At 39.4% G+C, this 22,438-nt stretch overlaps 2 protein-coding genes across 5 annotated transcripts in view; one reads left to right on the forward strand and one right to left on the reverse strand.

The window, feature by feature from the left end:
- Nucleotides 1-22,002, reverse strand: part of igsf9a (immunoglobulin superfamily, member 9a) — a 63,168-nt gene extending 41,166 nt beyond the window's left edge. Inside the window, exons 1-3 of the mRNA XM_026174326.1 lie at nt 21,633-22,002; nt 14,182-14,276; nt 13,858-14,058 (exon numbers count right to left, since the gene is read on the reverse strand). Coding sequence (XP_026030111.1) covers nt 13,858-14,058; nt 14,182-14,242 — 262 coding nt within the window. The 5' untranslated portion in view covers nt 14,243-14,276; nt 21,633-22,002. The remainder of the gene's footprint in view (nt 1-13,857; nt 14,059-14,181; nt 14,277-21,632) is intronic.
- Nucleotides 5,841-11,487, forward strand: LOC113025986 (uncharacterized). Of its 4 annotated transcripts, none has more exons than XM_026174328.1 (5): nt 5,841-6,008; nt 6,863-6,916; nt 9,829-9,884; nt 10,128-10,223; nt 10,475-11,487. In XM_026174328.1, the coding sequence occupies exons 1-5, from the start codon at nt 5,942-5,944 to the stop codon at nt 10,790-10,792; spliced, it is 591 nt and encodes a 196-aa protein (XP_026030113.1). In that variant the 5' UTR covers nt 5,841-5,941; the 3' UTR covers nt 10,793-11,487. The 4 variants fall into 4 exon arrangements, with proteins under 4 accessions (XP_026030113.1, XP_026030112.1, XP_026030114.1 ...); XM_026174327.1 differs by having other exon boundaries at nt 5,844-6,414; nt 9,729-9,884; XM_026174329.1 differs by adding an exon at nt 7,349-7,437 and having other exon boundaries at nt 5,846-6,916; nt 9,729-9,884.
- Nucleotides 22,003-22,438: the final 436 nt, after the last annotated feature.

Here is a 22,438-nt window from a genome sequence, read left to right on the forward strand (position 1 = left end):
GTCAATGAACGCACTGTGTTAGAACACACAGCCTCTCACTGCACCATCTCAAAATGAAGACATGTAAACAGAAAGCAGACTGCCCCGTGGAAGCCTGAGACCCACTGGGATCCCTGTGCTATGATGGTAATTATTAACAGAGGCTCTGATTTCTGTTTACTATGACAGGGAGGGAAAGCCCTGACAGTCAAAAAGAACCAGGAAGTTGGAGTTAGGTATGCTGACACTGATAACACAGTGTATTTACTTTTCCAAGCCGCCAAAGGGGACAAAATCCACAGGGGAAAAGTGAGGTGGGGGTTAAGGTAGAGTAAAGTACACATGAGCATACACTCAGGGGATTAACACTTTTTAAAATCCCACCCTTTGACCTCTGGCACCTTTTCTACTGCTTGCCTGTTTACGAGATCAGTTTGATATGGGTCACTATTGCACCTTAAGAGGAAGGGTTGTAGTGCTGCAGGGATGTTGAGGAAACATAACTGGGAGTGATGAGATAAAAGTGAAGAGAGGGGTGGAGGGGAAACAAGAGCATGGCCTACTGCCATCACTGCTGCTGTTTGAAAAATGCGTGATAGCAAAGGATTTGAATGAAAGGTAAATTAAGTGTGAGGCCACAGAAACAATACAACACAGAGGCAGAGACAGAGGAAATTTAGACTTTAGACAGTGTGCACGACTCAGACTGTCAGACATAGATTATTTGTGCTGAGAGGCACTGTCTGAAAATGTGTGCATGCATGAGAATCAAGTTTTAACGAAAGGTAAAGTGTGCCAACAAATCAGGAGTGTAGTAAAATGAAGGCAGTCTGGCTTTGCATTGTTGATGTAAATATAACAACAGCATTTCCATTTTTGTCCTTCAGCCAAACTCACTCCTGACCATCAAAAATAACACCAACTATTAAATATAGGGTGTTAATCAGTCAGAATAATTTATGATACTATATTGTTAAATAATAAGTGGCTATCTAATGGAATAATTTATACCCATAAACTGTTAAATACGAGGTGGGATCAAAAGGATCTGCTAATCGGCCTATAAAAAGCAGAAACCGTACCTGATTTAAATTTGGCCGCTATCTCATTGAAGGTTGTTTACTTGTAAAGTGCTGCAGTGCTCTCATCCCTGCTGGGATGCTGATGTTTGGGTAGAGAGCAAATATCAACTTCAGTGTCAAACTGGCATGTTGAGGATCATCCCTGGTGATGAGAGCTGGGTCTCCTATGACCCATAAAATAAACAGCAGTCTTTAGTGACTGGATTGTGTACTATGAAAATTGTGCAAATATAGAGATACACTGTAACATCCTTCAGTGTTTGAGGAACAAATCAGGTGCAAACAACCTGAACTGTATGAGGATCTGCTTCAACCACTGAAGATGATGGAATCTTGCAATCATTACCACCTGTGCTACTATCTCTCTGCAATCCTGCCCCCCTTCCATCTACGCAAAATCAAATAAGGAAAATCCAAACTGATGGTCGGCTGATTTCACACAGGAGAAGAGATCCACATATTGCAAATGCACACGTAAAACTGGTCAGAACAGGACCAGACAGGAGCCACACGTAGCAGCAGTGCTGGAAGTAACGCAGAGTTTCATAAGGAGGTAAAGAGGATATCATCCAAATTTAAAACAGATATTGCGTATCTGCTTTTAATGGAAAATTGTAGTCATATAGAATAATTGATTTTTTAACAGATTTTTCGTTTGTTTTGCCGATTCTGATGCTCAGACTATGCTGATGTCTATATTACAGGCAGTGAATTTTAAGTTCTCCTCTTTTTCTTGCATTCATATTCTACTTTCAAATGCAGCAGTCTCCAATAGTGTGTGGCTGCATAGCAGCAGATCTTTACAGGTACCTTAGAAAAACTGTTGAAAGCTTGCCCTAAAAAACTTGCTTTGAAACAGTGTTCACCGGGAAAAAAATGTGATGATGAACCTAAATTGGAAAAACAGACACCCAGCCTGCACCAACAAGACTCAATACTTTTCCTTGTCATGTTCACTGCTCCACACACTAAAAACATTATAAATTAGCCAAAGAGCAGCTTTGCAGGTCTGAGACTCATTCAGCTATCCTCCTTTCAGCTCAATTCAACATACTCCACACACAAAAACATGGCTGAATATAGTGAATATAGTGTCTCCAAGTGAAGCCGCCTAAAGGCATTATTCCTGAATACATTCTCAGGTGACAGGGAAACATGAAACCATTCAGTGCTGTGAAGAAATACAACTCTCTACAAATGAAGGAATTAAGTCTGAAATGAAAAGTCTACTAGAATACATTATTAAAAGTGATGGTCATCGTCTTTCTCAAGACAGTAACTCTATGAGGGGGAAAGGAGCCTCTTTTCCTTCAGTAGAGATAATTAAAAGGCATCGTTTTATTTCAGATGGACTAAGACGAAGTAAGATCTTTTACAAAAATCACATCAGCTCAAGACCATTTTTTTTTACATTGAACCTTAAAGAGTTTATGCCTCATCATTATTGTATTTTAGCCACAGTACCACGTAATTTTTATACATTTTATGTTTTTAAAAAAAAGGAAAATCAGGGCAGGGATCACAGTACCAAAATGCTTTAAAATTCCAAACAAAAACACCTACTCTTATGAAAAGACCACAGGTTTGAGGTCCTTAATAGAGCTCAATAAAAAACAGGCACTTTACTGACAAAAGGGACATTTGGAGGACTGCGGAGTGTGCTTTTTATTTTTACCAGTTTTATTCAGAGTGAAGGATGCACCAGAGATATTGATTTTCTTTCTTCCAAAATGGATATGTAACATTTTGGAGATGACGTTTTCAAATTCTAAAGAAAGGCTTCGGTTGGGTGGGACGTATCTCAGGGGGAAAGTGTCTTGTTTTCTGTGACAGGGGCTTGTATGAAAAATTATTTAAATTCAATACCATTTTGCGCAGCCCAGACATTTATGACCCTGAGAATGTGATACTCATGGGCAGCAAGCCCACATCATCTCTATAAGATGTCGTCAGCTCTTGGCAAGCTTCGCAGAGGCACTCTGGTTTCGGTTAGAGAAAAGAAAACGATAAGGTTTCACTCCTCGTTTTTGTTTTTTTGTTTTTTTTGTGTGTGTTAAGCTCTTCTGTGTCATGGTTTTAAATTTGGTATTGAAGGTCTCTGTCCCTGTCAGACGCTGAGGTCTACTCACTGCTGTAACGAACATGAGTAATCCCAGTGAAGGCTCTAATGTTTTTCCATGTGAAAAAGGAAGTATTAGCCATTTCAGCTGTGCGTAATGTGTTGCTCCTGCACACAGGCTGATTATGATGGGATTTGAATAGGAAGAGCTTGCGAACAGTGCATTTATACAGCTGTATTTACTTTTTTATAGTCAGCAGCTGTATGGGTGTTGAGGGACTTTCTGTCCTTTCCACAGAGAAGATGCTAATCCTTTGATCTTTACAGCTCTATTACACAAATTTATTTAAGCCCTTTTTAGCCCTTAACCCTCTCAGGGGAGCAATCAGATGAAAATCTAAAGTAACTCACACTTTGCAAAGCTACAAACACGGCCAAAAGACAAGGAATGTTGATGGGAGAGGTGGACTACATGTAGAGAAGTTTAATCAGTTTAAGGTGATGAAAAGGGAGGAATGATGGAACGAAAAAAAATGAGCCTCAGCAGAGTGAATCACTTGGATAACTTCCATTAGAATCACAACAGCTAAACAACAGTTGGAGACTGAGTCCTGAAGCCAAACTATTGAGACACCCGAGAACATTCATGGCCCGAGGGGGTGAAATACACACCAGTCGTTCCATCTCTAAAGCGTTGGTTTCCCATGCTGCACCTGTTACTCCCACACCGGCTGGTACCTGTGAGAAAGCCTTGCCTCAGATGGGACAAAGCATCTTTTTCAAACCTGTATAAAACTGCAGCTTTTTGTTTGTCGCCTGAGAGGCATGTGATTAGCAAACCCGTCTATTAAAGCTGCTGCTTTTCCTTGAAGAGAGCTTTGTAGTTGAGTCGAGTTGAGTACAAATAGTGTAATTTATGGGTTGAAGGGCAGGCATATTTTTATTGGGCTTTTTACTAGAAGCCTTCGTCTGAAAACTAACATGCAGTGTAATGAGCTGCACGTTGACGGATTGTCTTGAGAGTAAGTGACAAAAGGCTACTGCTTTTTATGAGCCGGGGCTGGAATTAAAGTCTGCCCCACTCCCACTTACGATAATTCATCAGCTAACGTTTGCCCCGACTTTATTACTATGTAAATGTCTGTGTCATATTTCCTGCCTGGGTTGGGCAAGGGAGTGGCATCCAGCTCGCATGACAAAGGCCTTAACTCAGCTGAAAGTAGGTTCTGATCCTTTGACAAAGAAACACGTAATGCCGGTGTTTGCAGCTCATTACCGTATCCTAGAGCAATCAATGGACATGACACCAAAGAGATTGGTACACTGTACACGGAAAGTGACTTCAAAAATGAAGCTGGAATTATTCTATATTAAAAAATGAATAGTCCGACACCAACAATGAATTGATGTAACTGCCTGTTACTGTTTATTCATCCAAAAACTGGTTTATCTCATTCCTCTGGGTGATAGAGTTTCATCGTCCGACCGTGTATTTGCATTGCACTGGGTGGCCTTTTGTTCTGATCACAAGCCCTGCATTTTATTTTGAGTAAATTCTTAATGCATTACAGCATCCCTGGTGCTGTAAGTGCAAACACAGCACACAATGTGTAATCTACAGGTGAAAATAGTCCTCAACAAATCACCATTTACCCCTGGCAAGGTACTACAGTGTCCAGCAACTTTTCTAAAAGTATTGATTTAGTGAGTTCGGCAACAAATTGTTGTTTTTAATCTTTTATGGGATTTGTAGGCAATAATCATTTAGGAATCAGCAATTACCTGTATCCAATAGCATTGTTGTGTTTGTGACTAACAGACAGCCCCGTTTTAATCCATTGATTTCTTTAACTGCCCTGAGCTCAAGCAAGAAATCTAAACTGACAGACTGACATAAATGAAAAGTCCTTAGGGAGCAGGAATTGTAGATGCATTTTAACATCTATAATTTTGTGACAACCAGGCTGGACTACTGTAATTCATTATTATCAGGATGTCCTAAAACCCCCCGGAAAAGCCTTCAGTTAATCCAAAATGCTGCAGCAAGAGTACTGACAGGGACTAGAAAGAGAGAACATATTTCTCCTGTTTTGGCTTCCCTTCATTGGCTTCCTGTTAAATCCAGAATTGAATTCAAAATCCTGCTCCTTACACACAAGGTCTTAAATAATCAGGCCCCATCTTATCTTAATGACCTTGTAGTACCATATCACCCTATTAGAGCACTTCGCTCTCGCTCTGCAGGTCTACTTGTTGTTCCTAGAGTATTTAAAAGTAGAATGGGAGGGAGAGCCTTCAGTTTTCAGGCCCCTCTTCTGTGGAACCAGCTTCCAGTTTGGATTCGGGAGACAGACACTATCTCTACTTTCAAGATTAGGCTTAAAACTTTCCTTTTTGCTAAAGCATATACACCCTAAAAAATTATTCAGGGGCTTAGTAAATATCATTATAATTCTAAGTTAGATGACCTTGATTAAATCTTTGAAAATCACAAAAGTGTTATCTTGAGTTGAAAATACTGAAAAGAATGCTTAAATTTTCAACACCAGTTTTTGAGTTGAACTGAGCTCTTTTGTTCAAGTTTATTTAAAAGAAAAAAATTCTGTATTTGAAACACAGGGTGCATTATTTAAATCTACTCAATATATCTCATAGAAAGTACTCAAAATAACTGAGACACTGGTATTCATATTTATCATTGTCTTTAACTTTAATTATTAATGGTTCAAAATCAATATAATTTTGTCCCCCAATACTAACTTAAAACTTTGAGTAAGACTAATGACCTTTGGCATGTACCGCGCGCGAGGAGCATGGCCTCATGGGAGATTTTCTGCACGTTGAACGAGACAGACACACATCCACTGCAGACTTGGTAACGTTTTCAGGTAAGTGACCAATTCTTACATTAGCTGTCTTTATCCACACCGTTCTTTTATAACATGTTCTGAAGAAAGCGTTTGTCATGGTGGCTCACTTTTCGCAGCGTGTTTGTGCACGTTAATTTAAGTTTTCAACCCGTCTTCCAGTCAAGGCGGCGGGAAACCGCGCCCTTTTATCCTTTTACGTTCTGAGTTGCTATCTGCGTTCCGGGTAATTTGACCGGAATGTCCCGGTACCAGCGACCTGACCGTTTAATTGGGGGCATTTTAGGAACCACGTGAAAGCAGGTGTGCTCAGACATTTCTAGAAAATGGCCCTGTTGAGTCGCGGTGCGGGAGCTGCGGTAGTCACGCGGCCTGACTCACTCTGTCAGGTTGTTCAGGAGATGAACAGACGTCATCAATGGCTTTGGTAACTAAGAAGACCTGCCCGCGGAACAGTTCATAGCAGCAACCATGCTGCTTAGCTTTCTTGTTCTATGTGGGGTCTTTCAGAGCATATAAGACGCTGTTTTCAGCTTTGTCCCGAACAGGGCCAGTTTTTGAGAGAACGCTGAGAGGACCGCCCGGGTCAGCAGATTACCTCATCCAGGGCCGGTCCAAAGTACTATGGGGCCTTAAGTAAATTTAGACTCGGGGCCCTACTTCCTTTCAGATCCCAGAAAATAATGAAAAAAAAAAAGCTTTGGTCCTTTGGGTCAAGCCAAAAGTACCATTATTTCCAGTATAGTTACTCCCAATTTACATAAATAAATGTTTATTTCAATCCAAGCTAAAATTTCTTATAAGAGATTGATGTTATGGCAGATTACTCAGTGACATGTTTTGTAATGATAAAGTTTTGATTTGTATTTTTTCAGCACCATCTTCACCACCAGGAGAAAAAAATCTGCATCAACTACAAAGTAAAGCAGGTAATTTTACTCAGAGGACTTGATGTGTTAAATTTTGGAATGATATGATATTGTTTTATACAAGCTGAGTAGTGGATGGTGATACCACCTAAATATTTATACTGGTTTTGTGGTGGGTCATACAAATGCCAAATCTAAATTTTGAGAATTTTTCAGTTCGGTAAATATATTGATGTGTTCATGGTCTGTCATCTAGTGTCACCATACTATCTTTTTATTTATACAGCGTGGTGATGTGATTCAGATTATTTCAATGTGGTTAAGTATTGTACTTTGTTCCATGTTGACTTATTTGTAAGTTGTATCCTCCACCTGAATTGGTAGTGAGTATTGGTTATTCAATCAGTTAATCATACAAAAACTGTGTAAATATGGTTATACACCATTCTGTCATCTTCATACTGTGAGACATATTTTCTCACAATTTTTTAGGTCACAGGTGATGAGATGGCAGTGTAAACTTTGCAAACATGAGGAGTCATCAAAAGTGTCACTACTCAAACATTATCGAGTGAAACATGGTACATTTGGTCATGGCTATTCCATACCCTGTCTTCATTTGAATTGTCCTTGCTCTTTTAACTGAATGAGGAATCTGAATCAAAACCAGAATGGTTCTAATCAAAACCATTCCCAAGCCTAGGGAACAATGAATGCTAGTAGGAACAACTAAGCTGTAGTGCCTCTGCACCTCACTGTACAATACCTTTGTGCAATACTTTTGTAAATAGTCAACAGTGCAATAGACTCAATACTTGAAATGTGCAATTCACTTGTATTTTTATTTTTTATTCCTATTTATTCTATTTATCCCCTTCGTATAGTTTATTTATATTTGTCTCTGTATATATATATGTATATATGTATATATGTGTATGTATATATGTATATATATATGTATATATGTATATATATATGTATATATGTATATATGTATATATATATAGATATATAGATATATGTATATATGTATGTATATATATATAGATATATAGATATATAGATATAACAGTTCTGTAACTGTAACTTTGGTCGTTGCTGTGCTTTTTTTGGAAGTCGAATTTCCCAGAGGAACCCACCCGAGGGATTAATAAAGTTCTATCTTATCTTATCTTATCTTATCTTAGTAATTTCCGTTCACTTAACTTGTTTTAGGCTAAGCTAATGTAACCTGACTGAAGAATGACTGGGCTGATTGCAAAGTGCCTTTGTCTCACTTATCTAACTCTGGAGCACATAACGACAGACTAGATTTTACTGAAGAGTAAAGAGTGAAGAGTAATTTAATATTTTTATGAAACGTTGGTTACGTATTGTAACCCCAGATTCTATGAGTATAGGCGCAGCCCTTTAAGTGGGTATTCCCCTTGTGCGCGCAGCACTGAAGTATTTTAGTCCACGCCCACCTGCTGTGTGGGCCTCACCCTGGTCTAGTATAAGTTACGGTGAGACCAGGAAATTGGCTCTACCGTTTTTCTTCAGCCAGCCAGAAGATGTCCAGCGAGACCATCCGTCTGTGTCCATCCTGCCAGACCGGCTACATCATATCGTATGACCGACATGCCGTCTGCGTGGGCTGCCTCGGTCCTCACCATGCGGACCTCGCCCTCACACCTTAATCCTATTGCTGTTCCTGTTAGCTCCTCCCGCCAGAGGAAAAGCAGCGGAGGTCAGCCTTTTTCAAGGCTGATGCTGAGGAGGCGTTCCCGCTAAGAGAGAGGTACTCGCTGGAAGAAGCCATCGAGTTCTTCGATAGTGGGCCGGAATTGGATGATTCCACCCACCGTGAGGAAAACAGCAGTGGTGGCAGCTCCACTGCCTCCGAGCTGGGCAGCCTGGCGACAGAAGGGAGGCGGATGAGCGGACGCTCATCCACCCCTGGCCTTCACATGTCGGCGAGGACGCCGCTCCCAGTTGTTGGTGCGCTGCTCCTGGATCTGCCTGGCATCATCCAGGAGGCAGCTGGTGAGAAGGGACTTCCCGTCCCTCAGCCTGCTCCACCCCCATCGGATGATCTGGAGGGAAGGTATGGCTCCGTTGCCCAGATCCCATCTGGCCTCAGTTCCCGGCGGTGATGACCTACCTCTCTGAGGCAGCAGCAGAGCCAGCGAAGATTAGAGCGCCGGTCTCTACCTAGGGCTTCACAGAGGGCTTCACAGACTGGAGTTTTCCGCCTGTTCCCCCTCTAGAGCCGAGCCTCGCTTCAGTTTTCGGCACCAAAATGACCAAGGTCGTTGGACAGCGACCGGCCCATCCCGCCAAACTTGACCAGCTGATAGCAAGGTTCACTGATCGCGCACATCAATGCACTGTTCAGTCAGCTGCAGTGACTAACAACACTGCCTTGCTAGCGTTTGTCATCTCCAGGAAGGTGGAGGAAGCAGAGCTGCCAGAGGAGCTGAAAGGCTTTCTCTGTAAAGCCGCTGACGCGATTCTGAATACGTGCGCCACTTCAGCAGTGTGTTCCTCTCGCATCGCTGCCTGGCAGACGATGGTTCAGAGGGCAACCTGGCTCCGCCTCTTCCCTCCAAGATTATACAATCTCACAGGGAAATAGTGCAAGCAATTCATAACATAAAATTTAGAAGCTTAGTGGAAGATAATACTTTATGTTAAGGCTTTAGTCTGCATACTGAACAACTCCACTTATATGGATTTATGTCTGGATGAGTAAATTAATCTTTTGCATGTTAGAAAATAAGGTCCAGGTTGCAAAAAATGGTAGTTCCACTTAAAGATTATTTTTTTGATTGAATCAGAATTTTGGCCTTCAGATTTTTTTGTCCTTGGTTTTTTGTCCTCTCCCATCCAGGTCAGTGCAGAGTTTCATAGGATCACGACCCTGAACCTTGAACCAAAGTTCATGTCATCGTTGGACTTGTATTCATCCAAACTCCTGTCCTTGTTTCAAGCCAAGAAAGGTGCTGCTGGACAACGCCACAGGGCACAGTTAAACCTTCTGCTTCAGGTAAGGAAGATTGCATTTTCTAACCACAAAAACGTTCCAACACAGCACTGAAGAGGCCCTTCCACTAAAAACGGCTTTTCTTAGGTTTCTGTTCAATATTTTAGCTCCACAGGTGTTCTTACCTTGATGGTGGGTGTGAAAACAGGTCAACAACAGAAAAAAATTGTTATGTTTAAGCTAGAAATGGTAAGTCATGTTTTAAATGTGCAAATTTTGCCTCAGTTGAGACTTCCTGTTTTACAGAGTGGAAATTCCATCGAGAAAAAACGAGAAGTCATCATCAGATGTCTCATTGACCATCTGGGAGAGGATCCAAGTGCCTTAATCAAAACCTTTGAGGTTGGTGCAATAAATCTGTTTTAGGAATATTAGTAGTTTATTTTAGCTTGTGAGATCATAGAAAAGTTTTAAGATACTGTTCTAAAGAAAAAAAAAAACACTTCAAAGCATACAAAAGAATAGCATTTGCTCAAAGATTTTGGAGCACAGTGTCCACATATTATGAGTACCGGTAATGTCATACAAATGAAACTTTTTGTTTCAATGTTTGGAAATATGTGAGCTGAAAACAGTTCTTTCTCTTTTTAAAGGACGGTGCTGATGCTGTCTTTGTTGAAGAGGCTTTGGCTGAGGAGGTGATGAAGATTTACCTGCTGCAGAATCAAGACAGGTCAGGCGAACCTACTGATGTGGGTATTGTTATTGAAGGCGTTACTGTTCTGGGCAAACTTGGGAATCTGAGCAAAGCCTGTTGCTATCTTTTGGGACTGTGCTATGCTCTGGATCTGAAATACCCCAAGAATTTCACATGCACATTTGAAGCATTTCAAAAAGTGTTCATGGAGCTGGATCCAGGAAACCTTTCTGTCAAGGTTCAAAGACTGAAAAATGACCTCTGTTCATTGTAGACAAAATTTCACAGGGCTGTTCTTAAAGTGTTAGACTTGTTAAGTGACATGTAATGCTCATCAAAAGGTTCAGTTGCGACATTACATTGTGTTGACATTCCTGTTCATAAATAATGTTTGTACCATAAACTGTGTTTGTATGTGTGTATTAACTTTTCCAGATTCACATTAAGGTGAACATACAGAAGAGAGTATCTTCTGTATGTTTTTTTTTTTTTTTCTTTTCGCAATCCTTTTTGAAACCTTTTTATTTAAATTATGGATGTTTTTTGGTCACTCTTTAGTTATAATCTTCCCAATTTTTTGGACTCAAGATGTTCAAAAACTATGTCACAGTGCAAATGTTTTTTTGTTTTTTTTCAGGATTTATATTTTTTTGGGATCTTAATTTTATTTTTGTCATTTGACCTTTTCTGAAAAGGTAAAGCACTGCGTTCACTTGAGTCACTTTTATTCTTTGTATGGCAGGTACATTTTTCTTGTTGTTAGCATCAATATGCCAGTTTTACAGAGTTTTATCAAGCATGCCAATTTGGATGCAATTTTATTATATAAGGCTGTTGTGACTGAAATTTTATCCAAGTTTTATCCACTGAATGTAGAACAGATTTCAGCTCACTGTGTTCAGAGAAGGAATCTGCTAAATGTGTGATTCACAAAAAAGCTGTTTAAAATAAATCATTGTGAACAATGTTGAACTGATGTGGTTCTTTTTTCCTGTGTGTGTGTGTGTGTGTGTGTGTGTGTGTGTGTGTGTGTGTGTGTGTGTGTGTGTGTGTGTGTGTGTGTGTGTGTACACACACACACACACACACACTTAATTGTAATTAACGTTTTTGCTTAAGTTAACTTAAAAATATTAAGTAAATTGAACCATTATTTAAAAACAAATAATTGTAATGGTGTAGGTTAAATGTGCCAAGCATTTCAGCATTTCCTAATTAATATTTTATGTAGTTTGAACTTTTGGTTACTGTTGTTTTAACTTACATTTTCAAGTGTATTTACTCAATTTTGTATGTTAACAACTTATTCCATTTTAGTTGGATTTACTCAATTAATAAGGTGTATTTAAGAGATGTGATTGTTTTTGCATTTACTCATTATTTTTGAGTGTAAAAGTGTTGCACCAAAATATTTAAGTAATTATCAGTTTTAGTTCTTAGAGTGTAGTTAGGGCTGGACCAGGTGACCCTGAATCCTCCCTTACTGTAGTTATGCTGCAATAGACATAGGCTGCTGGGGGATTCCCATGATGCATTGAGTTTTTCCTTTTCAGTCACCTTTCTCATTCACTATGTGTTAACAGACCTCTCTGCATTGAATCATATCTGTTATTAACCTCTGTCTCTCTTCCACAGCATGTCTTTATCCTGTCTTCTTTCTCTCACCCCAACCGGTCGCAGCAGATGGCCGCCCCTCCCTGAGCCTGGTTCTGCTGGAGGTTTCTTCCTGTTAAAAGGGAGTTTTTCCTTCCCACTGTCGCCAAAGTGCTTGCTCATAGGGGGTCATATGATTGTTGGGTTTTTCTCTATCTATTATTGTACAATGTACTGTACAATATAAAGCACCTTGAGGCGACTGTTGTTGTGATTTGGCGCTATATAAATAAAATTGAATTAAATTGAATTGAAATTGAATTGAATATCACATATTGAAATGATCGGTAATTAAGTTTTAGTGATAGTGATCTATATTTTCGCATACTTCATTTAGTTCTGATTCCACTTCTTCTTTTAGTTCCTCGCATGCACCTTTAAAGTCAGTGCAATATTTGAAACTGCACCGGATCAAAACAGTCTACATTTTTTGTTCCTCATCTTTAATACACATTCCTCAGAAAAAAAATCTGATATATCTGGTGGCTTTGGAAGCTCTGCCAGAATTTTAAAATGATTCGTGTCGGTATGAACAGTTTTTAGTCACATCGAATGAGTTTATAGAGACTGATGCAACAGTGGGTAAGAAGGGTTTTGAAGAATATTGCAGAAGAGGATTGCTATAGCAGTAATTATACAAATGAAATGTTGATTGCTGCTATCTACCCCCTATCGGTATTCTCATCACTGAAAATAAATGACAAGGTAACAACTCAGTGTTAGTTAGCTGTCTGCTTTGTGCTACCAGCTGAACTGTTTAAATTAATTTTACTCTTTGAAGTGGGATCATCATGCCTCCTTTGGCATTTTTCTTTCTATGACGACATTGTTCTCAAGCAGAAATTCAAAAACACCGAAGAGGTCCATAGGTTGAACTTTTCTTCAGGCAGCACAGCAGAAAAGAAAAACAATGCCCCTGACAAAAGAAAGATCTGACTAACCCAGACATGCCTTCTTTTTCTCCACATTTGTTCCATTGTTTGCAACTTTAAAGGATAACAGGAGCCACACAAAGGTATCCTTGGACTATAGAGGCTCTTTCCCCCTGTAGACTCTTTGTTCTCTGTGCTGTGTGCAGAGTGCGCACAATAGGCGATGATGCAATGTTTCACCTCCTTTAACAGTAGCTCCAAATATAACATTGGTCTGAAAAGGACATCAAGGTGTGGTACTGAGTGTATTCTGAGAACCTGATATTGGTTACATTCTTTCAGTTAAAAGAAACTTGGACCAAACCATGTCATATTCAGCCATCATTCTAATATTTTCAACTTAAATTCACTGAGTGTCTTTTGTACTGACAATGGCAACAAATAAGAATCCTTCATTGTTTTAAGTTCCTTACTAAAGCATATTCACATACAGAAACAACTATAACACCTGTAAAAAAAAAAAAAAAAAAAGAGCAGTACCAACATGCAGGGGATCATCAAATTTAGTAGCCATCATTAACAGGAGAAACAAACTTTCTCTACGTGATTCACTTACAGTCTGTCCAATAGCTTCTTAAGCTAATTCAGCTAAGCTAATATTCTTACAATACAATATCTAGAGTAAATCCTAAAATAAAAATACAATAATTATACTTTACATCAGTAGCATGTATGTACAGTATGAAGATAAGCTACTTGAGACAATGGCATCAACTACAGCAAACAGTGTATGCATGTAGTAACAGATGCTTACCCTCATACTGTGGATGTACCCGAGGTGCATAAGATCCAAATTTAATCAGAACAGGAATGTCAAATCCCTGTCGAATCCATTCAACCACGTACTGGGATGCAGAGGACACAACTGCTGGGTCTGATGACGGAAGTCTGCACTCGAGCTCCACGGAGCTTCCAGCCTTTGCCTGCACCTCAGAGGTCAAACCTTCAGTGGTTACTGTTGGGTTTGTTGTAAGCAAAATCAGAGAATATGCTTCAGTTAGTTCACAAAGCAAAGGATAACAGTGAGCAAATGGAGAAAGTACACTGGAATGCAAAATGATATTTGAAAAAAACTTACGAAATTGGCAAATAACCACCGCCACAGTGAAAGTCTGCAAATAAGATCTTGCCGACCCCATATCTGTCACTCATACAACCTGCAGCATGTTCAATCTGTAGGCAAAAGAGACACAATTGTCACAATCACATTACTTGCTTGGCTGCACACAAGAAGACAGCCATCTGTGACAGATTTCCAAACTAAAAAGTCTACACCAGAGCTGCCACTTCTGTCATAATTTTACAGACACGAGGAAAGGAGCATTCAGATTTTTATACAGCTTTCCAATAACTGGAATTCATCCCATATCATTACACAAATGGGCAGAGCGGCCTCTGCAGCCAGAAAGCTCCCCGGCCTTATATCGTTTTCTGAAAGTAAATGTCATAAATGTCAAATAAATCTTTTGCAAGTCACGTGCAAAGTGACATCTAAGTGTTTTATTTAGAGCACATCAATGAAGACATTTGGCTGAAGCAGCCAGGAGACTCAGCACTCAAGGACAGAGATGAGCTGAGCTGATGGAGCGCAGGCTACAGTTAAGCATTACGGAGTGCAACTTAATGCCAAAAGGCAGCAGCTGATTCAATCCAGTCAAAGTAATCCCTGCTCAGATGTGATCAAATATGTACACAGGAGTGAGGAAATCAAGATGATGGGTCATTTTCAGGTCAGTTCACAGTTTCATGGAAGCTGCTCAATGAAAACTCTGCCTAAATTATTCAACAGCACATTACTGACTAGGGCATTGGAACTGTCCCAATTCAGATCTAAGATTCAGGTTAAAATGTCCAATCAATTGGAATTGCTTTCTGCCAAGCTTTTCAATTCCTTTGATTTCCTTAGTTGCAGATTGCAAAACAATGCCATCAACTGATGAAAGACAAAGCTCTGAACTCCTGTGTCATGTCCGGGCCTTTTCTCTGCTCTGCTTCTACACACAGGGTCGCCAACTGACCTCGTTTCCCTTCCATGTACTCTCTTGTGTTGCTTTTGCAGTATACTTCAGGTGACTATCCATCACCTTGTGAAGCTCCATCTAATCATTTTTGCAGTTCTGCAGCATTTCGCTGAATCTGAGCAGAGAGTACAGCCCTGTACATTTCAGAATTCATCCTTATACTTCATCCATAAACACCAGTGACCCGAGTCCATTGGCAGTCATCCATTCCCATGCCATTGAGAAATGATGTGGCATGCTTCAGATTGTGAGCTGTTCCTTTCCTTCTTCATACTTTTTCCTCTTACTATAATCATCTGTTAGTGATAGAATGTATTAGGAAGAATGTCCTTCCTGTTTTTAAGTATAACCAGTAGTTTGGACACCTACAATCTTTAGAGAGTTCTTGACTTGGCTGAATGTTGTGAAAGGGCTTTCCCTAACCAAAGAAAGAATTCTGCTATCATCAACTTGACTTATCTTCTCTGGTCTGGCCTTTTGGTGTTGCTGAGCCGGCCAGTGAAGTTTTCATTTTTAAGAACATACACAGTACCAGAACGTTGAGTTGGCCACCTTTAAAGTTGTTGCTTTTTCTTCGATAGATCTATTTTGGTTTTCAGCCTGATGATGACCTCCTTTGCTTGCATCAAAATCTCTTTGGATCATATAATGAGTGTCTCAGTGAAACAAAACAAAAAGTTCAACACTTTGGAATGAACTTCAGATATTTATCTGCTTTATTTATTATTATTATGCTTTTGTTAAACCCCTTGAACTAAAACTGAAACTTTGCATTTCAATCACATCTCAATTGTTTGATTGTGGTTCGACTGTTGTGGTGTACAGAGGGAAAACTACAAAGATGAATCAAAGTATCTAATTATAACACCAGTAAATGGCTAAATTTAAACTCTTATTTAACATCCGAGCAAGGGACAAAAGTGATAAACGTGAAAAAAAATAATAATGTCCTTTCTCTCATAATGTCACAGGTGATTTATGAAAAAGCATAAAATGGAAATCCAAATATACTTTAAACCTGTTCTTTTTTGAAATTCTTGACTAAACGAGAGTCAAAAACTCACAGGATTTCAAATTTATTACCATTTCGTTGACAGTTTTCAGACTGTATTTCTTCTTGCCGATATACAGTACTGACCCAAATACCCCCTGTGATGGAAATCTGTTTTTCACATTTCAAAAGTTTTAAAAATTGTAGGTATCAACAATAAATGATCAGTATAGAATCACATCACCTGAATATTATCAAATATATATGGAAACTTTGTTGTTTCTAATGTATAATGACTATGTAGTTTGTACAAACTGGGTGTAAGCACAGTGTTGACTTTAAAAGGTAACAGATTCATGAAGATGATTTCATCTTGAGTGATCTCTGTACTTCCTGATAATTAGCAATGTTATTATCCTTGACCCAGTAGCAGGAGCAGCAAAGGCCTTATCAGCTCTCTATAACCATAAGGCTTTTATTGGATTGTTCATTTCACGACCAGGACAAAGTCTGAACTCAAGACAAATAATTACACAGGCTGTCAATAGCTGCTGCGCTTGTTCCAACATATTCACATACTTCAGCAACAGAACAACACACACAGATTTTCCACAAAATCAAAGTGAAAGTCAGGCAAAAAAATAAAAAATTTGATCGCAAAGTGTTTGACAGTGAACACTCCCCTGCTCCTGCCCTTCATCCAGATGGCTTCATGCAAAGCAACACAACAGAGTCTATCCTGAACTTATTATGCTGGATTTAGGCCTTGCATGTTTGCTGAGACTGAGTATGACAAGCCAAGGTAAAGCTTCAACATTATGAATCTGTTGCTTCTCTCCCTCACACAGTGTGAGAACATGCACACACATACAAATGAAGACTCCCTGTTGCCATGACTCAGCTTCCCCATTTGGCTCTTAATGAACAGATGCTCAGCATCATCTACTTATTATTTATCACCCTTATTTGCCTCTTGTTAACTAATAAGAATGGAGATGATAAGGATTCAACACAGAGTACAGATAGTCATCAAGTCACTGATTAAAGAATTATAACCAGACCTCTGCCCCGCATCTGGCAAATACGTGCAAGCTTCAGCTGAATAAAAATGTTTATAGTTTTACTGCTTGACAAGGTAAGGCTTATTTATGTGAATGGTGAAATAGCAAGGCAATAAAGTGGATCCACATGAGTTAAAAGAAAGATTATTTTTGAAAGAGAGGGAAAAGAAAGGGAGGCTACAGCAAGAAGAGGGGGGGGGGGCAAAAAATCAACTGCAGGACATTTTCCATCATTAAATTTGAACCAAAAATTCAGAGAGATGCCAAACAAAGCGGCCCGCACAGGTGAAGCTCTCAGCCATGGTAACACAGATGGTCTCTAGACATTTCCCACAGACGTATTATCCCTTCCTCTGACACTGAAAGGATGCACATAAACACAAGCACGGTGACAGCACAGCACTCTGGAAAATGTATAAAGCTATACTAAATGAGCCAGTAGCTCACAAAAGAAAGCGCCCTGTCTCGCATAGATTTATCAGCTGGCAGAAATAGAAAAGTCAGTGACAGGCATGCTGCTGCTGAAATTCTGCGTTGTTGCCATTTTAATCTACATAAGGAAAGAAATGGGGAGCAGCTGATTAATCATCACAGAGGGCACAGTCACAGATTTATCAGCAGCCAGCTCTCCTTTTACCTACCACAATTAAAACTTAAAGATAAAGGAGCTCCTCTTGCATAAATGTTTTCATTCTGTTTCTCATCCATGCATTTTGCTGTGGTCCCTGCTTGTTTGGGCCTATTTTCAAAATATGTCTGTTACAATAGCACTGGTATCGATCTGGAAAACAACAGGTGCTGCATCCGTTAGAGAATATGAAACCAAGGGTATTTGTTTTGTGGGTTAGAACTGTTCAAGGCTGTTTGTATCTGCCAGCAAGCTACAGTAAATTGGACATTAGCCTCTGACCAGAGTGCAAGTAGAAAGGGGAAAGAAGTCAAATTGCTCATTTGCTGTGACCTAAAGAGGTAAACAACAGCGTTTAACAGAAAATGGTGCTTCAGCTTTGGACAAACAAAATCATTAATCCAAAGGCATGACTATAAATATTAAATTCCTATAGCGCTGCAGAACTCAAACTTCAGGCATGGTCCCGAATCACACTAAAAGGCATCCATAGGGGTTGGATTTGGATTTAAACAGATTATAGTGCAACTGTGAGGGAAACACAGTGAAGACAGTAATCCAAAGCAAAGCTTGCGCTGTGAATCACATGTGATACACGTCCATCAACACTTTAAAGCTCAGGGCACCGAACAGCCTCCAACTGAGATGAATACAACACATACTTTAACATCAGGTATTCATCACATATTTGAAGAGTTTTCAAAGTGTGCTCACACAGCGTGACACGCAGAGAATTTCCAAGGTTGCTGTTATGGTAGAGTGTATGTGGATTTAAATCTGAGCAAGCCCAAGAATGTGTAGTCATCGTAATACTAACAGTTAGGTACATCGGTTCATTAATTAATAATAGCATGATGGCATAGTCTCACAATGGCAAAGCTATCATACACATACATACATACATACATACATATATACGATACTGGTATTGATATTGAACCGGTCGATACAGTGCTTTCAGTGCTGACTCGAAATTTTCCAACTCTCTAGAGTATTTCTTTTTTAGTACTTTGCGTGGTTTGGTCTCAAACTAGTTGAAAAAAATATATAGTATTCCCACAACTTTTAAAAAAGCTATATAACTTTAATTATTCCCAAAAGAGTTCGGATTTACGTAAAAAGTACTTTTTAACATTTGATCTAAAATAAGTAGGTTTTTGAAGTCCCACAGTTCTGGCTTCCTACTGAGTTTGCATATACACAAATCAGCCACAACATTAAAATGACATCATCTTGTTACAGTGCAATATTCTGCAGTGGTATTCCTGTGCACTGGCATTCACATGGATACTTCTTTGACACGTAGCATGCACCAAAACATTAATGCAAGCCAACCACACACCCTTGTCTCCGCAGCTTCCCAGGTAGCAGTGCCCTCCACTAGCCCCAAAGGTCCCATGGCTTAAGCACAGATGTGGCCAGACAACAAAAGCCCTAGGGAACTCCGGCCAATCCACTGGTGCCAGGCACCACAGGAAGCTCCCATGACTCGTGGACCCATCCCAAGACCATGTGCTGATCTCATTACTGACAATTTTGCAAATGTGAGCTGTCATGTCATGAGTGCTGACTGTCAGCTCCCTCTCAGAGTTCATAAATACTGCGCATTGGCAATCAACCTGCTCTAACCCACCCTGTAAGTCTACATTGTATTTTTTCATGGCTTGCACATGGGTTAGAAAAAGCCCATTTTCAAAGTCAAACACACACTTTCCATCACAATAGGAACCTCTCTGTGTAGCTTGGTTTGATGTGCACTTAAGCGAAAATAGGGCATTCGAATTGAGAGAGAAAACTGGAAAAATAAAGAGTTTTTTTTTTTTTTTTTGCAGTGTGGGTATTGCATCTCTCTGCTCAGAAGCCGTTTTGTGAATCCAGGTGAATGCCACAATCTTTACTTCATTTAAAGATTTTATGACAAAGTGTTTAATCTTTGGGCTTGGAGAGGCTGTTGTCATTCCAAATGAAAGGGATAAACTCTGCATGAAAGTCTAAATCATTGGTGTCAAGTTAAGGTCTTCATGTCTAAAAAAAGAGACATGAAAGCATTGCTTTCATTCAACTCAAGGTTTAAAATCAGATGAAATTCAAACATTAGGGCAGTGTTTGCTCATAATATACAAGGCCAAATGTTTCAAATGAGGTGAGCATATGTACAAATGTTTGTAAGTCCAAATCTAAGGATTCAGACTGCTCTAAATGCTTCTGTTCAAAATCTACTGTTTGCTTTAAGGGAGAGTGGCCTTAAAGGGAGAGGAACTGAAACTGCTTGTTTCCCACAGTGAATTAGTACTTTGAAGCAAGAATCGTGCAAAGAAACTCAGCAGAGTCAAGAATAAAAATATCAAGTTGGAAATGATCACAACAGCTCTGCTTTAAATTCCTGAAACACTTTTTTTCTTTTTAAATTCAGCTTTATCCTAAACATTGTACACAATTTTCATCCAAAGTTACACACGTTTTGGGTATTTCACCATAGTAGGGGCTTGTACGTTTCCTTTCTTCCTGTCTGCCTTTGCTCTTCTCTGTGGTTTAAAGTGGGAGGGGCTGAGTTTGTTAACAGGTGACAATAAGGGACCAATCATGACTTAGCAACATTTGAATCATAACACTATTGTATTTACAAAATTTAAATGCATAAACACATAGTAGATTGGATTTTTGTTCATGTAGTCCCAGCTGTCTGTTTTGTAAAGGGATACACTAATACATTACGTTTTCCTTTTTTAAAGGACCATTATATTGTGGTGCATTGCACTTTTAACTAGAATTTCAAACACTGAGCAGTTGATGGTTTCCACAGGTGTATTACACTGAAGAAACCACCTTGCATAGATGTTTTGTATGTTATTCAACCTAAAGAATGACTTTTTTTTATTTACACTGTTGTCGGTTTTTCTCCAGTATCAGTACTGGGCTCACTGGAACGCAGAAGCTAAAAAAAAACAAAAAAAACCACTGGGAATGAAATAGTTTTGTAGATAATGATCTACTTCAATCCACTTTAGGTGTCAGATCTGAAGTGTTTATTGCATATGTACTATTCAGGTGCCACCAAGTCCTGCTGAATTAATTGCCACTCTGCTCCCTCTGATGATATAAACTTTATGGAAAATAATATATAACGGGAAACTGCACCCATCTGGCACATCAGCAACCTCAATTCAAACCAGGAATAGAATTTCAAACCATTAAATGATGCTTGTCTCGGAAAGTTATGAGACCATTTCTTCCATAAGTGGTGAAATAAAGATAGACGGTGGGTTCAATACAAAGACAATAGCAGAAAAATATGAGCTCTTATATGCTGGTTCTGGCTCTACATATTGCACTGCTGCTTGTGAAAGTTGTATCCATATGCGGCATAAAATCCCCTCCTTGTGAATGTACGGTGTTTATCTACTCACGCTCTAACAGCCAATATCTTAGCCCTGTTTTTCTCTAATAACGTGACTCCAAATTCTTTAATAATCTAAAGGTTGTCATTCTCAATTAAAGCAACAGCCATAAAGGAAAAACAACATACAAATAAATAATGTAAACAATAGAAAACAGACTTAAGTTTGCATTGGGACGTTTAAATTACTCATGGCAAATGGCTGTTCCTGAGTTTCTGTCAGTTTCATATTGCGCATTAGAATGAAAATCCCCCCATAGAAACTTCATTACTGACGTTTAAATGCATGCCACAGTTCAGAGGATTGAGAGGGAACTTGGCACTCCACAGTTTGAGCTCCGAGCATTAATTTCTCATCCTTTTAAAGCTGCTGGAAGTCAGACACACTTTCAAAATCATTAACATCTTCTATTTTTTCTTACTTCTCTTACCTGTAGCTCCGTTTTAGCCGCTGGCAGATTTTGCTTTTAAAAACACATCCTTCTCGAGTATTAGTCCAACTTGTGCCCGAGTTTGTAGACACCGGGTCAGTGGCTGAAAAACTAAAAACGGGCCTTATTCCTTTGTAGCGTTGCAAACTACCTGAAATTTGAGCGTTTTCCTTTTAAAAGCCCACCGGCAACAGGTGTTCATTTCACTTACAGGTGACAGCGAGGGATCGACGTACTGTGCTCTTCCTGCCCGAGTCCAACCTCCCCCCTCCCTTCTTTCCTTCCTCCCTCCGCTGCTTGCTCCTGTTTCCTTGTTATGTTCAAATGGCTCAAAGCAAAACAAAGTAAACTGACAGACCATAGTCCTATAAGCCCCTGGATGTTTGAGCCAATGCTGATTTAATAACTGTGTTTGTTTGTGCAGGCAGAGGATGAAAGGAGATTTTTTTTTAGCCCTTAATCCCTTGATGGCATCCAGCTTAGCGGTAACCACAAGAGGGTGTCCTTTACCTGATGTTGGTGGCCAAACGGGGAGAGCAGATGTACTTCTTAGACAAAGGACAGATGTTTGGGGGTTTGTTTGTTTTTTAACTTAGTGAAAGTTTTTCCTAAAATTGCTTTTTTGATCCCCGTCTTTCGCTTTTTGATATAGACACATGTTAACACAGATTATTTATTAAAGTGAGTCATGATTCTTTGCTAAACACTCAAGTTTTGATTCATGCAGTCTGACATCAAAAGCATATAAAAAAAAAAAAGACTTTGCAGAGGATGTAATCCAGCTGTACCCAACAATCACAAAGGAT

The sequence above is a fragment of the Astatotilapia calliptera genome, chromosome 7 (assembly GCF_900246225.1).
Source record: "Astatotilapia calliptera chromosome 7, fAstCal1.2, whole genome shotgun sequence".
Taxonomy (NCBI): domain Eukaryota; kingdom Metazoa; phylum Chordata; class Actinopteri; order Cichliformes; family Cichlidae; genus Astatotilapia; species Astatotilapia calliptera.

Bases quoted from the DNA above. Each gene is read 5' to 3' on its own strand.
- LOC113025986 (XM_026174327.1), top strand. The intron at 9,885-10,127 runs GTAAGGAAGATT...CCTGTTTTACAG, and splicing joins AGTTAAACCTTCTGCTTCAG to AGTGGAAATTCCATCGAGAA. The intron at 10,224-10,474 runs GTTGGTGCAATA...CTCTTTTTAAAG, and splicing joins CCTTAATCAAAACCTTTGAG to GACGGTGCTGATGCTGTCTT.